The following is a 12,843-nucleotide window of genomic DNA, read 5'->3' as shown; positions in this document are numbered from 1 at the left end:
GAAAAATTAAATAAAAATAAATAAGACGTAACAAAATGTTATTGTTAATATTTTATTTTTCAGTTTTGTTATCTAATACTTTTTATATTATCTTTCTTTACATAGAAACATATTTCAACGCCACCTAGCGTCAAATAGAAACAACTCAAGTTCTCACAAAGCAACCAAGATGGCGCTAAAACGTTAAAGCTACTACTCGTCGTTAGATGGCGCAACCGAAACACTGCCATTACGCTACGTCACACAGGCAACCAATGAGAACGACGGAATTTACAAACAAAAGAGCAACATCGTTCGCGTTGTGACGTCGTGCTGCGCAGCGTGGCTATTTTCGTGCCTCTGATAGGTAGCCGACATTTTGTTTGGATCTTGTGACGCAAGCTAAAACGGAAAGTTGGGATATGCCGTTGAATGCGGTTGGCTGGACACCGGAAGAGGAGGAAAAGTTAGTGGATTTAGTGCAACCTCATAGTTTCTTGTACAATGTGTATGACCCGTCTCGTAAAAACATATTAGCGAGGGAATGTACATGGCAGGAAATAGCGGGGCAACTGTCGAAGCCAGGTGAGCTCTCATTCGCTATTTTTTGTCGGAACGGTGCTGCATAGGACAACCGCAAGGCTCGATAAGTAGGATTTATTTGAATTGTGTTTTAAATATACAAGTTTATTGTTAATATCACGGGTTATTTAGTGTGGAATATGCTGTGGGTTCCCGTTTTATAATTGGTTGACCTATTTACGGGTCAGCTTGACGCGTTCATTACGGTTTAGTTCGACAGTTGTAATATTTTTAGCATCGTTTTGAAATCAGCTGATTGATGTTATGAATACACAACATAAACAATTTTACTTGACCTTTATGACGGCTACACATAATTAAAATGTTTGGCCTTGTGAGATATGAACAAAACTATTAGTGAGGAACTATATCTATTTTGAGCATTCAATATGTTGACAAAATTGGAAGATCTAGCTAATAACCTAATATGTTAGGAATACCTTCAGTAAACATTATTCTAGTGTAGATTCACTTAGGTACTGTCTAATATAGACAGTAATTGGAATAGGTTCAAGGCAGGTCAATCGAATGAGACTTAGATTGAAATCTTATGCCTGGGATCTGATAAAGTCTGGTGATTTGAGTACTACACAAAGGAACATCTATAAACACATTTATGATGCATTTGTATCATATGTAATACAGTCCAAAGGGGTATACAGAAATCACAATTCTTACAAATCTAGTTCATTTTGTTCTTTTTACATTTATGTGGTCATACACATTGTTTTAATACTTGAAACCTTTCTCCTTAATACAATTTCAATTATTTCCACAATAATAACAAATAAACACTTTAAATTCCAGTTGAGGAATGCAAAAAACGTTGGCGAGGCCTCCGAGATGGATACACTCGCATCAAACGCTTAGGGACTATGCACAGAACCAAAGTGTTCATATATGAAAAACTGCAGTTCCTAGACGAAACGTTAGCTGATAACAGTATGGAAGACGGAGTTAAGATGGAGGAGAGCGAGGGCATCAATCAGGATGACTCCCTCGGCACTGAGCAGCAAGTTATTATTGACAACCAGGAGTGCTATGAGGTAATTACATAACATCTTCTAAATATTTAATTTTAAAAGGTTGCAAGCAGTTGTTACACAGAGAGGATTGGAAGGACGGTAGGGAGGTCTTTGCCCTGCAGTGGGACAATCATGGCTGAAATCTAAATCTAAGCAGCTGTTGCATGCAGGTCACTTTAACCAGTCGATTTGGAAGTTGTTGGGGCTCTTTTGGTGATTGAGGCCTATGTTCAGCTGTAGGTCTTGGGTTGTGGCTGATATGATACTGGTGATAATGTGATAGTAATAAAATGTCTGTCAATTTAGTTTAAAATCATTTTTTCTTATTGGAATCTCCAATCAGCTGAACCAGCTTTTATCAGATGGGATGTTATATTATTAGGACTATGGAGAGTGCCAGTGCACATCCTGAGATTATGTCAACTCTTTTTTGTTAAAGATAATTAATTTGGTTGCTTCATTATCTATTCAATGGCCTACTTAGATGCATATTAATTTAACATTACAAAGTTAGATGATAACATTAATATCCGTCATTACTATTAGTATTAACCAAACAATTTCTGATTTTCAGATCACAGTCGTGGACGGGCCTCAAGCACCACTGAAACCCTACATAAAAGTTCTGACTAAAACCGAAGAGACAAGCGAACCACCTAAGAAAATATGCAGAAAGAACGCAGGCAGAAAGAAAACGATACCGATGCCGAAAAACGTGCCACCTATAAAAATATTACCAAAACCTTTAGTAATGAATGGAGCGAAACTAGTACAGTATAACCAGTATGTCGAAGACCCAAAAGCACCTGAACAGCGGTCACAGACTATCGACAAACTCATAGAAAAAGTACTAAAAGAAAATACTAACGAAATCGACGTGTTCTTCCGAAGTATGGCTGCTAGCGTCAAGAAACTACAACCTAATTTGATACCTAAAGTTAAGATGGAAGTATGCAATGTCATTGCCAAGTATGAAATGCAAAGTTTTGATAAGAACCTGAATTTTTAACTAACTTTTATTGTATAATATACATATTGATAACAATGTTCTAAATCTATTGGATATCTACTGCTAGAAGATAGTTAATGAACTGCAATATTAAGGTATAGCTTATAGAAGGTGGAGATTTATTGTAAGAATGTGCTAACCGAATTTTGAGAACTATGACTTAGGTCACTAGTCACACACCCACCTGAAACAGCTAGATTCAATGGAGGTTGGCATGTTAAAATGGAAATTATTTACAGAAATAAAACCTCATTTAAAATACTGGCTGTATATATTTCTACATTCAACCACCATTTAAAAAAAAGCGAGTAATTTTAAACTTGGAATCTCCATTAACTAGCGCCATTTTGGCAACTTTTCTTGTAATAATTTTGTTCTCATTTTACGCGAAAATGAAATAGATATTATATTATTCACTTGTGATAAAGACTTCTAGTGTAGAATATTACTTTTGACATACTGAGTATGAGAATATTATAATGTTTTATTGAACAGATACGGTATTACTGATCTTATTAAAAAAAATACTATGTGTATAGCTGAGTTTTTCTTGTAAACGTTAAGTTTTAGAAGCCCTCTTTTCGTTATGTTTCTTAAATTAAAATAAATAGCAAAATTTGAGAAAGGCTTTTTTATAAAGATTTTAATTCGGGGAAGGCAATATAGTACATAAACAATTTATTATGACAGTGGTTGGGTGATCGGCTGCGACGCAAGTTGTGGCGGGTTCGTCTTGGGTCAACGCAACCAACACAGGATAAATCTTATTGTGGATCTAAGTTATCAAGTTGTTAACAACAATATTTGCGTACCACCTCATCAACAGAAGCTTTAAAGTCAACAAGAACCAGGGGCCTACTCCGGTTTTCGAATCCGAAGTTTCGTTTAATCTTCGGCCGTAGATTTTATTGATTTACTAATAGAATTACTTGAAATAACGTTTTATTTTTAATTTCATATCAAAACCTATTTATTTATCTTCATTTCATTCGTTCATTTTTGTTCGCAATAAGTAAAATTGTAGCTAACTTGGTTTGATGTATAACTGCACTGTATTAGGGTACGATGGGACTGACATACGCTGTGCGTTATAAAAGTCCCTAAAAATTCATAAGAATAAAAAAATAGAATTGTAGTATGCAATCTGCGAAGTTTTTTCGTTCGTTCGTTCGTTGAATTAGAGTAGGCCCCCTGGTCTAGACATATCTGTACCTAGGTACTCTAGAACCACGTAAAATTCTAAAGTCCTTTACATGGCGTGCCTACTTGTAACTATGAATTGTATAACCGTCTAGACGGGGTAGCTCGGCTCGAGCGATGTAATTTTAATGAACGTTTCAGCTATTTGTAGCAAGTTCAGGATTTGATATAATTTATTAATCGCGTTGGCGAATTAGCTTGTTACGTGTACCTAATTACAGTGATTTGGTGTAAATTGATTGGTGGGGTTAAGTTTATACAGATAAAATCTAAGATTTTTTTTAAAGTGGTAAAACAAACGATTCTCTTTTTGCACTTTGAAAAATATGAAAATCGAAGAGCCGATATTATTTATTCAAGTTGTATGACTTGAAAAACTAGTAATAAAATAAATTGAGGTGAGACGCATTGGACGTGATGCCCCGTTAATATTTTTATCAGTCCTTTTTTATGGTATAAGCCAGTATGTAATCGAGTAGACGGATCACCTGATGGTAAGCAATCGCCGCTGTTCATGGACACCCGAAACATCAGAAGCGTTACAAGTACGATGCCGCCCTTTTGGGGGTTAGGAATTTAAGGGTTGTTGAGGAATTGGGGATTACAAAATTGGGTAACCTCACACAAAGTAGACATCGTTTAACGTTGGTTTTCTGTGAGACCGTGGTACCTATCAGTCCTATCCGCAAGTGCCCATAAAAGCTAAGATTTCTAAACTAATACAGAGTAAATCTTAATATAATAATTCCATTTTGAACTTTGTTTATAACTCCCGCAAACAACCACAATCCCAAGCATTCATCTACTCCAAGTAGGTACTTCTTCACCACAAAAAACCTTCATCAAACGCAATCCCCGATTCTAATTCCCTCCAAGCCTTAGGCAAAAACAAAATGCCTAGAAACTCCAGGCTAGACGTAGGAACCCCTCGTTACCACATCAAAGGAGGTTGGAACACGGCTGACTCTTCAAATACAATGAGCTTGAGTGGCTATATTGACTGCCAGAGCCAATGTTATTCGTCGGCTGTGTGAATGTGAGTGTGGCATTAAAATTGTAGTTGCTAGGTAGTTGAAGCCTCTTGAAGTTTCGAGTGGTTCCTAATTAGAAGTTTTTTTTGTATAGTGGGGATTTAATAGTGACTTTAGGTTTAAAATAATGAGCTACGGCTCTGGCAATCATTGTTGTTTTTATGAAATTATAATATGCTCGTATATACCCACAACACATACCTAAGAAAAAACTAGGATTTCTACCTAAACTAGACTCCATTTTTTTACTAGACTATGATTAATATAGCTCGACTACCTACTACAGATTTACCTTAAAAAATAGGACCTACATGAGTATATTACAATTTTACAAAGACACAATTCACACTCAGACCCGCAAATTTCACTGTATTATGCAACTGGATTGGAAGTCACACCAAACAATTGTTTCAAAGCTGTACCAGAATACATTTTAAGTGCATCTAGTTAAAAAACTCTTTTTTTCCAAAACATTATTTAACCTACCCAATAATACAAAATAACTGTACAAAAAATCTATAATATTTATAAATTTGCTGCACCTATTCAGTTCAATCTCCAAAAATTACTCGGTCATTTTCGACCCCAAGCATTAATCTAACAATGACAGGATATCGGAGGGTTGATATTTGATAATAATGCTAAGCACATCGGGGTACTATCGACCTGTTTCCGTAAATTAAGATGTAGTGGACATGAGCTGTCGTAGGTTAGTTATTGGTCACATATTGATTTTTCATTTAGAATGCGGACTGCAGTGGTTTGGGGGATGGAAATAGACGCTAGTTTGTGTGTTTGAACGTTGCACATTGGAATAGAGTATAGACATTTAATGTTTGATGCAATTTAGAAGTCTGTTGGTTATTGTAAAAGGATTGTGTTTAATGTTTTACATACGGTTCTTCATAATTGATAGATGAATAGATTAATCTTTATTGTATACAATTTATTATTAAAAAGAATACAAAAGAGAAACCTGAATTAAAATAATTGTCATAAAGTCGGTTTATTGCTGACTGACTGACTGCCTGTCTTCTGATTAATTTCTACCTGGTATACGTCTGGTAACTAACCTTATAGCAAGATTGGTAACACACGATCAAGTATTTTCTAGATTTTACTATTTTCCAGTCAAAGTAGAGAATTAAGGCTCGGATAACGCAAAAAGCTTGTTTGTAGTACCTACAGCCCATTTTACAATGGAGTACCTACTTAATAAATATAATTACCTCATACTTAATAAAAAAATAATAATCAATAAAAAAAACGTCAATTTTAACTTAATTTTAAAACCCGAAACCACAACAACGGTTAGGTAAGATTGCGATAACCGAGATTCAGTTACATTTCAATGACAGCGTGTCACAATGTTGCCAATAACCCGCCGAGATCAGGGTTGCCAGATAGAATAAATACGAATAACATTTTACTCGCTCGAAAGTGGTGTTTTGTGGGTCAGCAAGCTGTCTCCAGCATGAATTCTGTGATACTGATAAGCGACTATCTTTCATTCGAATGTAAAGTGAAATACTTAAACATAAAAGCACAATTTTTAAAATGATTTTTAAGTAGGTGTATAAAATGCAACAAATATTATCACACAATTTGTCTTTGCTTATGAGGATCTATGAAAATGAGATAACTCATTAATAAGAGACCGAAATCCAGTATTAAAGATAAATTTATCAAAATTAATACTGCATACTATAATTGGGCCCATACGTTGGGCCATAACAAACGTGCAAACTGTCATAAAGTAATTTTTATCAGATCTCTCGCTCACACTTATGCACTTTGTGCGGGATAGTCATATTATTTTCGACCAAGCACGTTAGTAATGGACTAAAGTATGCAACTAACTGATACTAGTATGCAGTTAGTTAGCAATAAATATCGGATTATCATACAATAATTAAGTTAAGTACCTACGTCACCTTTCACTGCCGGTCAGACTGACAGACTATTATTTATTTCATTATTTGTTGACGTTTCAAAAGTACCTAAGTATATGGTTTAATTGGAATAAATGATTTGACTTTGACTTTAAAAGTAAAACTTTCTTTTAAATAACGAGACAAGCCATTGAGCATACACTTATTTGATTGCAAAGCGCAATGCACTTTCACAAATCACTCTCGCTATTCGTTAATTAGTTACGAATCAATAAAACATTGATAGTCTATTTCTATTGCCGAGCTGTTCGTTCCGGTTTGTGTGTGCAACTGGGTATAAATCTTCAATTACTTAATAATTAGCAAGTTATACTTATAGTAAGGAAACTATCGTTTTTATCTTTTCCTCTAATAATATCTCTTCTAATTGATTTAAGTTGCGCATCCAACACAGTTATTCATGTTCCTGAGACGCTGAACTTCAATGTTCTGGTGATTTCGTGGTTGTCTACTGTAATCCTAGTTTACAGGAGTAACAGAGATTTTAACTTGTCCCATAAAAAAATATAGTAAGTAATCCTTAGTAAGTTAAACAAAGCACAGCGAATTTAGTGGACCCAGGAAGCTCAAAGGCATAACTATTTATTTAGAGAGTAGGTTTATTGGCAAAAGCGTTACTTATAATAATGTTAAACCGCATTCTAATAACAATTAACGGGTCGTACTTAATATATGAAGATATGATAAAACAACACAAATGTGCCGGCTTAGTATGTTCAAGGGGTTGGATCATGAAATGGACGATATTTCGGATAAATACTCGAGCATTTACCCAAAAAATTTATAAATACCCAGTATTTATCCATTTTGAGTATAAGAGTATATCCGAAAAATCACCCAACTCTGATAACAGACATGATTAGACACCAGCAATTTATACTGCGCTTGTCAAAAAGTCGTACTTTACAGTAGAGATTTTAAAGGGAAAAACGTGATAACTTTTACTAGTGTAATTAAGATACTTTTTTGAAATTTGGTATGCTTAATATTTAATTTATTCATTGTAATATCTCATATTTATATTTCCTTAATTATTTCTATTTTTTGATTTAGCGCAAGTTAGCCGTATATAAACGTAATTCATCAAAAAAAATTTACATCTTATACACGTCTAACTTTATTAGCGTAGTGTAGTACGGGACGTCGTAGTGCATGATCAGTCATCTGATGCATATTTCAATATTTTATAAAGAACATGTACTTACTTACAAAAAGAATAGTCAACGTACCATTAATAAACTAATTAATACGTTAACACATAAGTATTTACTAGTAAAAGTCGCTAAGTCGTTCATTTTACAAACGAACAAGTATACACACGAACGCACTAAACTACGCTAACTATGAGTTAGTGCAGTGTTGCACGGACTTTGAGAAGTATCCGCGCGCACACTCCGCTAATAATAGTTGGCGTAATATAAATCGAGTGATTTCAAAAACAGTACCTTTACTTAGCGTTTTATAAGATTTGTAACTTTCTTATTTTTGCATATTTCTTCTCAATTATTTTATGACGTATGTAAACACACATTTTAAGCAACTTGGCATAAAAAAGTTTTTTCCAAATTTCGAGTTACGTAGTATAAATTGCTGGTGTCGATTAGTATTTCGATATAACAATTCACATTGATACCCCACAGTTCCGAGTACTAGTCATAACTAATTTAAACTGATATCCAACCATATTTCCTACTAAATTAAGTCTTTAACTAAAACAATACAATACGCCGCGGGCTTGCATTACGTTGCAAATAGCAGCCATTATTTAACAGGGAACCACGCTACTTCTCTATAGAAAATAGGCCTTACAACAGAGATGGCGAACTTTTACGCGACAACGTGCCATTTTTTTAAAAGAATGTTGTTTTAGGTGCTGCATGTGCCATCAATATAATAAGAATTGAGCCGCCAATTCGGCCGGTATTCTCAATATTATAATATTTCCGAGACTCCTTTTTTGGGAAGAGAGAGAGAGACCCTCCTCCTTTTTGGAAAGAGAGAGAGAGACAGAGAGACCCTCCTCCTTTTTGGGAAGTCGATTAAAAATGCACGCTGAACTGGAGTCATTTGTGTAACTCTGAATCCTTAATGTTATTCATATGTGAAAATAGCGACAGGCATAGGGCAGATTCTGTGATCAATGGCGTGGCCAAAATATTGTGCTGCGTGCCAATGGTTCGCCATCCCTGCCTTACAATATGGAGGCTTGAATTAGCAGCCGCCCCTAGCCGGTAGCTGGGAAAACGAGTAAACAAAACTAAAGTGGATGGGATGTACGTACAGACATACATAGATACTTATTGTAGTGTCGTGTATGCTGTGTGGAGTTGTGTTCGGGAAATACAAGTCCAATTGTGTTTGTTTCCTACTAGCTTTTCCTGAGAGGATCGTTCGCGTTAATATGGATACCCCTTTTTTTTCACAACAAACAACAAAACAAAGATATATGCAACGTCACGCCTTTTATCCCCGAAGGTGCACATTACGGAACGTAATACCGCTATAAAAAGGTATGCCTACTCTTCACTATTTGTGTTATAAGTCCCATGTAATAGGCACCCCTCTTTCTATCGCGATATACTGGCCACAATTCTAGATTCCGTGCTACTATTGAAAATTCCTCGAAAAGCCGAATGGAACCCAGTTCTTTCGTTTCAATAGTTTTAAACGTAAAACAAACTCGTTCTAAGGGTACTAGTCAAAAAACTAAACAGAATATAGATTACTCACACAAAATTTCTTCCTAACCAGTAAGACCTACACGTACCTAGCTAGCGCAATATCCCAGTCACTCATTCACCACAGGATTGCTTAACATTACAAATCCCAGTCAGGATTTCGTGACGGCAACACAGCATTACAAAACAGTACAATTATTATAGAAAATTATTTTCGAAATTGGTATAATTATACTATTCTAGTAGGTAGGAATCTGGCAACCCTATTGCGGATTATTGGCGCCAATAGTTTGCGAACATATTGTTTTGACACGTAAAACCATGATGTAACTCTAGACTGTGCATAATGCAGTGTTGTGTTTACTTGATATTAACGACAACGAACTGGTTTGTATATAAGGACGAATATTTAGTAATCTGTGTCTCAATGTGTTAGCTATTTCTGTAATGTTATCATCGCTAATCGCAGTCATACTGCTTTGATTAAGTTGACTTTCATTTTTATGGAATAAGCCGGTAAACGAGCAGACGGATCACCTGATGGTTAGCAATCGCCGCCGCCCGTGGACACTTGAAACATCAGAGGCGTTACAAGTGCGTTGCCGGCCTTTTAGGGGTTAGGAATTTAAGGGTTGTTGGGAATTCGGGGATTGGGAAGATTGGAAAGGGGGAGGTAATTGGGCCTCCGGTAACTTCACTCACACAACGAAACACAATGCAAGCGTTGTTTCACGACAGTTTTCTTTGAGGCCGTGGTATCACTCCGGTCGATCCAGCCCATTCGTGCCGAAGCATGGCTCTCGCACACTTGTCATGTCACGTATTAAGCCAAATGATGCTAACCCACCTAAATTTCAAGGAAATGTAATCGTGATATATGTATGTAGGATTAAAAGTAATATAAAGCATGTAACACACTTACAACAGGATACGAGACTTCACGAATGAAGCGTGTTCGTTAGCCATAATTCATGTCGAGATGACAGCTAAGCTAAAGAAGGCACGCGCCGTGTCGCATCGTGTGTGAACTGTCTGTTACTGGCTTATAAGAGATAGTGAATAAAGTATGTTGGTATTAAAAACTTCTTCGTAAATGACATCGTGTCGTATGCGAATTGTATGTGCGTAGGGCACGAGAAAATCTGTAGATACTATGATATATTTTGGAGCGTATATTCAACGGACTCAACCACTGCATTTCAACCTTTAAGTTGTTCAAGTCAGGACGTGTTAACGCAGTAGCTACCAATAACAAAATAAAGAGCCAATTACACATCGGATCACCACAAATGTGGCCCAGTAAAGAAAAGAGGAGAAAACTAAGGAAAGCAGGCATAGGAACGGGGTGGTTTTTAGTCAGCAAAAGTCTGACACTCCCTCTCGCCACGCCCAAGGCGGGAGAAGTCATTGGATAATTATGCCCCTCAAGAAAAAGGTCCCAAAAATAAATTAATTTATCAGTAACAGAAGAAATACCACTAAGTAAAGTCTGCAAAAGAAGATGTATTAAGTGTTTCATATAGCATTACTGACTATCTATACATATAATAAAATTATAACAACTCCATGTCTGTACATTACAGATATTTAAGAAAAAATAAGATGGGGGATCTTTATTCAACCAATAGAATCGAAAAACATGATTTAAAAAATTTTTGTCTGTCTGTCTGTCTGTCTGTTTGTTGTTCGCTTTTCACGCAAAAACTATTGGACGGATTTTGATGAAACTTTTTTTGTTATATAGCTATTAGTCCTCGCTAACATATAGGCTATCCTTTTTTTGGAAATTCGCCCTTTAAGGGGGTAAAAAGGGGAGGAGTAAGTTTGTATGAAACTCCGTCAGTTTTGAAGCTAATTCGATTAAAATTAATATTCGGCTATTTGGTTACAAATTAAGAATGATGCAATGAGGATTTTTGGAAAATATGCCTAATAGGGGCTGAAAAAGGGGGGGTAAGTTTCCATGAAACTCCGTTAATTTTGAAGCTAAATCGATGAAAATTAACGCTTTTTACGTGAATTGCCCTTCGTTTTGTGACATTTACCTGTTTAAAGAATCATAATAATAATCTATACAGCATATCACAAGCGCTTGCCCAACTCTCACTCAGACTGACTATACACACCGACACAACCAAGTTGCACACATCATCCACCAACATCTTGCCACTAAACATCAACTTCTAACCGAACCTCCCAAGCCTTACTACCAATATGTACCAAAACCTGTGCTGGAGAGTACCAATCACAAGTTATACTTCGACAGAGCTATATTAACAGATAAAACCGTACACAACAATAGACCGGATATTACCCTTATAGACAAAGTTAACAGAATAGTATATATTGCCGATATAGCTATTCCGAACACCCACAACTTACAAAAAACTATAACTGAGAAGATACACAAATATACAGAGCTGAAAGAAGAAATATTAAGAATCTGGAGAATGAACAAAGTATATATTGTGCCATTGGTACTCTCCAGTACAGGAGTCATCCCTAAATATTTACATCACGGAATCAATCTGATAGACCTACCCAAAAATACATACATAACCATGCAGAAAGCCGCAATTCTCAACACATGTCGGATCGTGCGGAAATTCTTGCAAGAAGATGCCGTTGAAAACGAATCCCACCATGAAGTTCACTTGGTTTAGGCCCGTGAGCTTCATTAATACCGAAATTCTTAAAATTTCGAGAAAAAGGAAATAACAATAATAACATAAGCTAGGAGTACCTCCACGCGGTGAAGGCGGTAACAGTTCAAGATACCTTTGGACCTAGATATAAATGAAACACCAGTTTGTGCCATATCCCGAAATAGCGAAAAGGCAAAGATTCTTGCAGAGTGCAGCCTAATCGTTTGGGACGAGTGTACGATGGCGAACAAAAAGGCCGTGGAAGCCGTTAATCGCACTCTACAAGATATCCGGCGAAATGATCACGTTATGGGAGGGGTTACAGTTTTATTTTGTGGCGATTTTCGTCAGACTCTACCCGTGATTACCAGAGGAACTAGAGCTGATGAGGTCGGGGCATGTCTAAAACGCTCCGTGCTTTGGCCTCGGATAGAAAAATTGAGCTTGACGCAGAACATGAGGGCTCACTTAGGTGGAAACCCCAGTGCGCAGGAATTTTCTGGAGTTTTATTAAAAATCGGCGAAGGCTCATTTCCCGAATCAAGTAATTCAGTAACTCTACCCGACAACCTATGTAAAATTGTTGCTTCGGTGGAGGAACTCATTGATTTGGTTTATGGTGATGTTTCCCAATTAATAGGTCAAGACAATTCATGGCTTTGTGAGCGAGCAATACTTACGCCCAAAAATGACCAAGCCGCTGCCATCAACCAAATTATTCTAGAGCGAATTGAAGGAGACC

General features: G+C 36.4%; 2 protein-coding genes across 4 annotated transcripts in view; one reads left to right on the top strand and one right to left on the bottom strand.

Annotated features, from left to right (window-relative positions):
* Positions 1 to 12,843, bottom strand: part of LOC118274585 (unconventional myosin-XVIIIa) — a 297,865-nt gene that overhangs the window by 221,061 nt on the left and 63,961 nt on the right. The window lies entirely within an intron of this gene.
* On the top strand, positions 274 to 3,131 carry LOC118274587 (uncharacterized). Of its 2 annotated transcripts, none has more exons than XM_035592181.2 (3): positions 274 to 564; positions 1,369 to 1,607; positions 2,161 to 3,131. In XM_035592181.2, the coding sequence occupies exons 1-3, from the start codon at positions 402 to 404 to the stop codon at positions 2,593 to 2,595; spliced, it is 837 nt and encodes a 278-aa protein (XP_035448074.1). In that variant the 5' UTR covers positions 274 to 401; the 3' UTR covers positions 2,596 to 3,131. The 2 variants fall into 2 exon arrangements, with proteins under 2 accessions (XP_035448074.1, XP_035448075.1); XM_035592182.2 differs by having other exon boundaries at positions 277 to 445.

The sequence above is a fragment of the Spodoptera frugiperda genome, chromosome 11 (assembly GCF_023101765.2).
Source record: "Spodoptera frugiperda isolate SF20-4 chromosome 11, AGI-APGP_CSIRO_Sfru_2.0, whole genome shotgun sequence".
Classification (NCBI taxonomy): Eukaryota; Metazoa; Arthropoda; class Insecta; order Lepidoptera; family Noctuidae; genus Spodoptera; species Spodoptera frugiperda.
The sequence above is the reverse complement of the archived record's forward strand: the minus strand, read 5'-3'. Positions and strand labels throughout refer to the sequence as shown.

Bases quoted from the DNA above. Each gene is read 5' to 3' on its own strand.
- LOC118274587 (XM_035592181.2), top strand. From the start codon at position 402: ATGCCGTTGAATGCGGTTGGCTGGACACCGGAAGAGGAGGAAAAGTTA. The intron at 565-1,368 runs GTGAGCTCTCAT...TTTAAATTCCAG, and splicing joins GGGGCAACTGTCGAAGCCAG to TTGAGGAATGCAAAAAACGT. The intron at 1,608-2,160 runs GTAATTACATAA...TCTGATTTTCAG, and splicing joins ACAACCAGGAGTGCTATGAG to ATCACAGTCGTGGACGGGCC.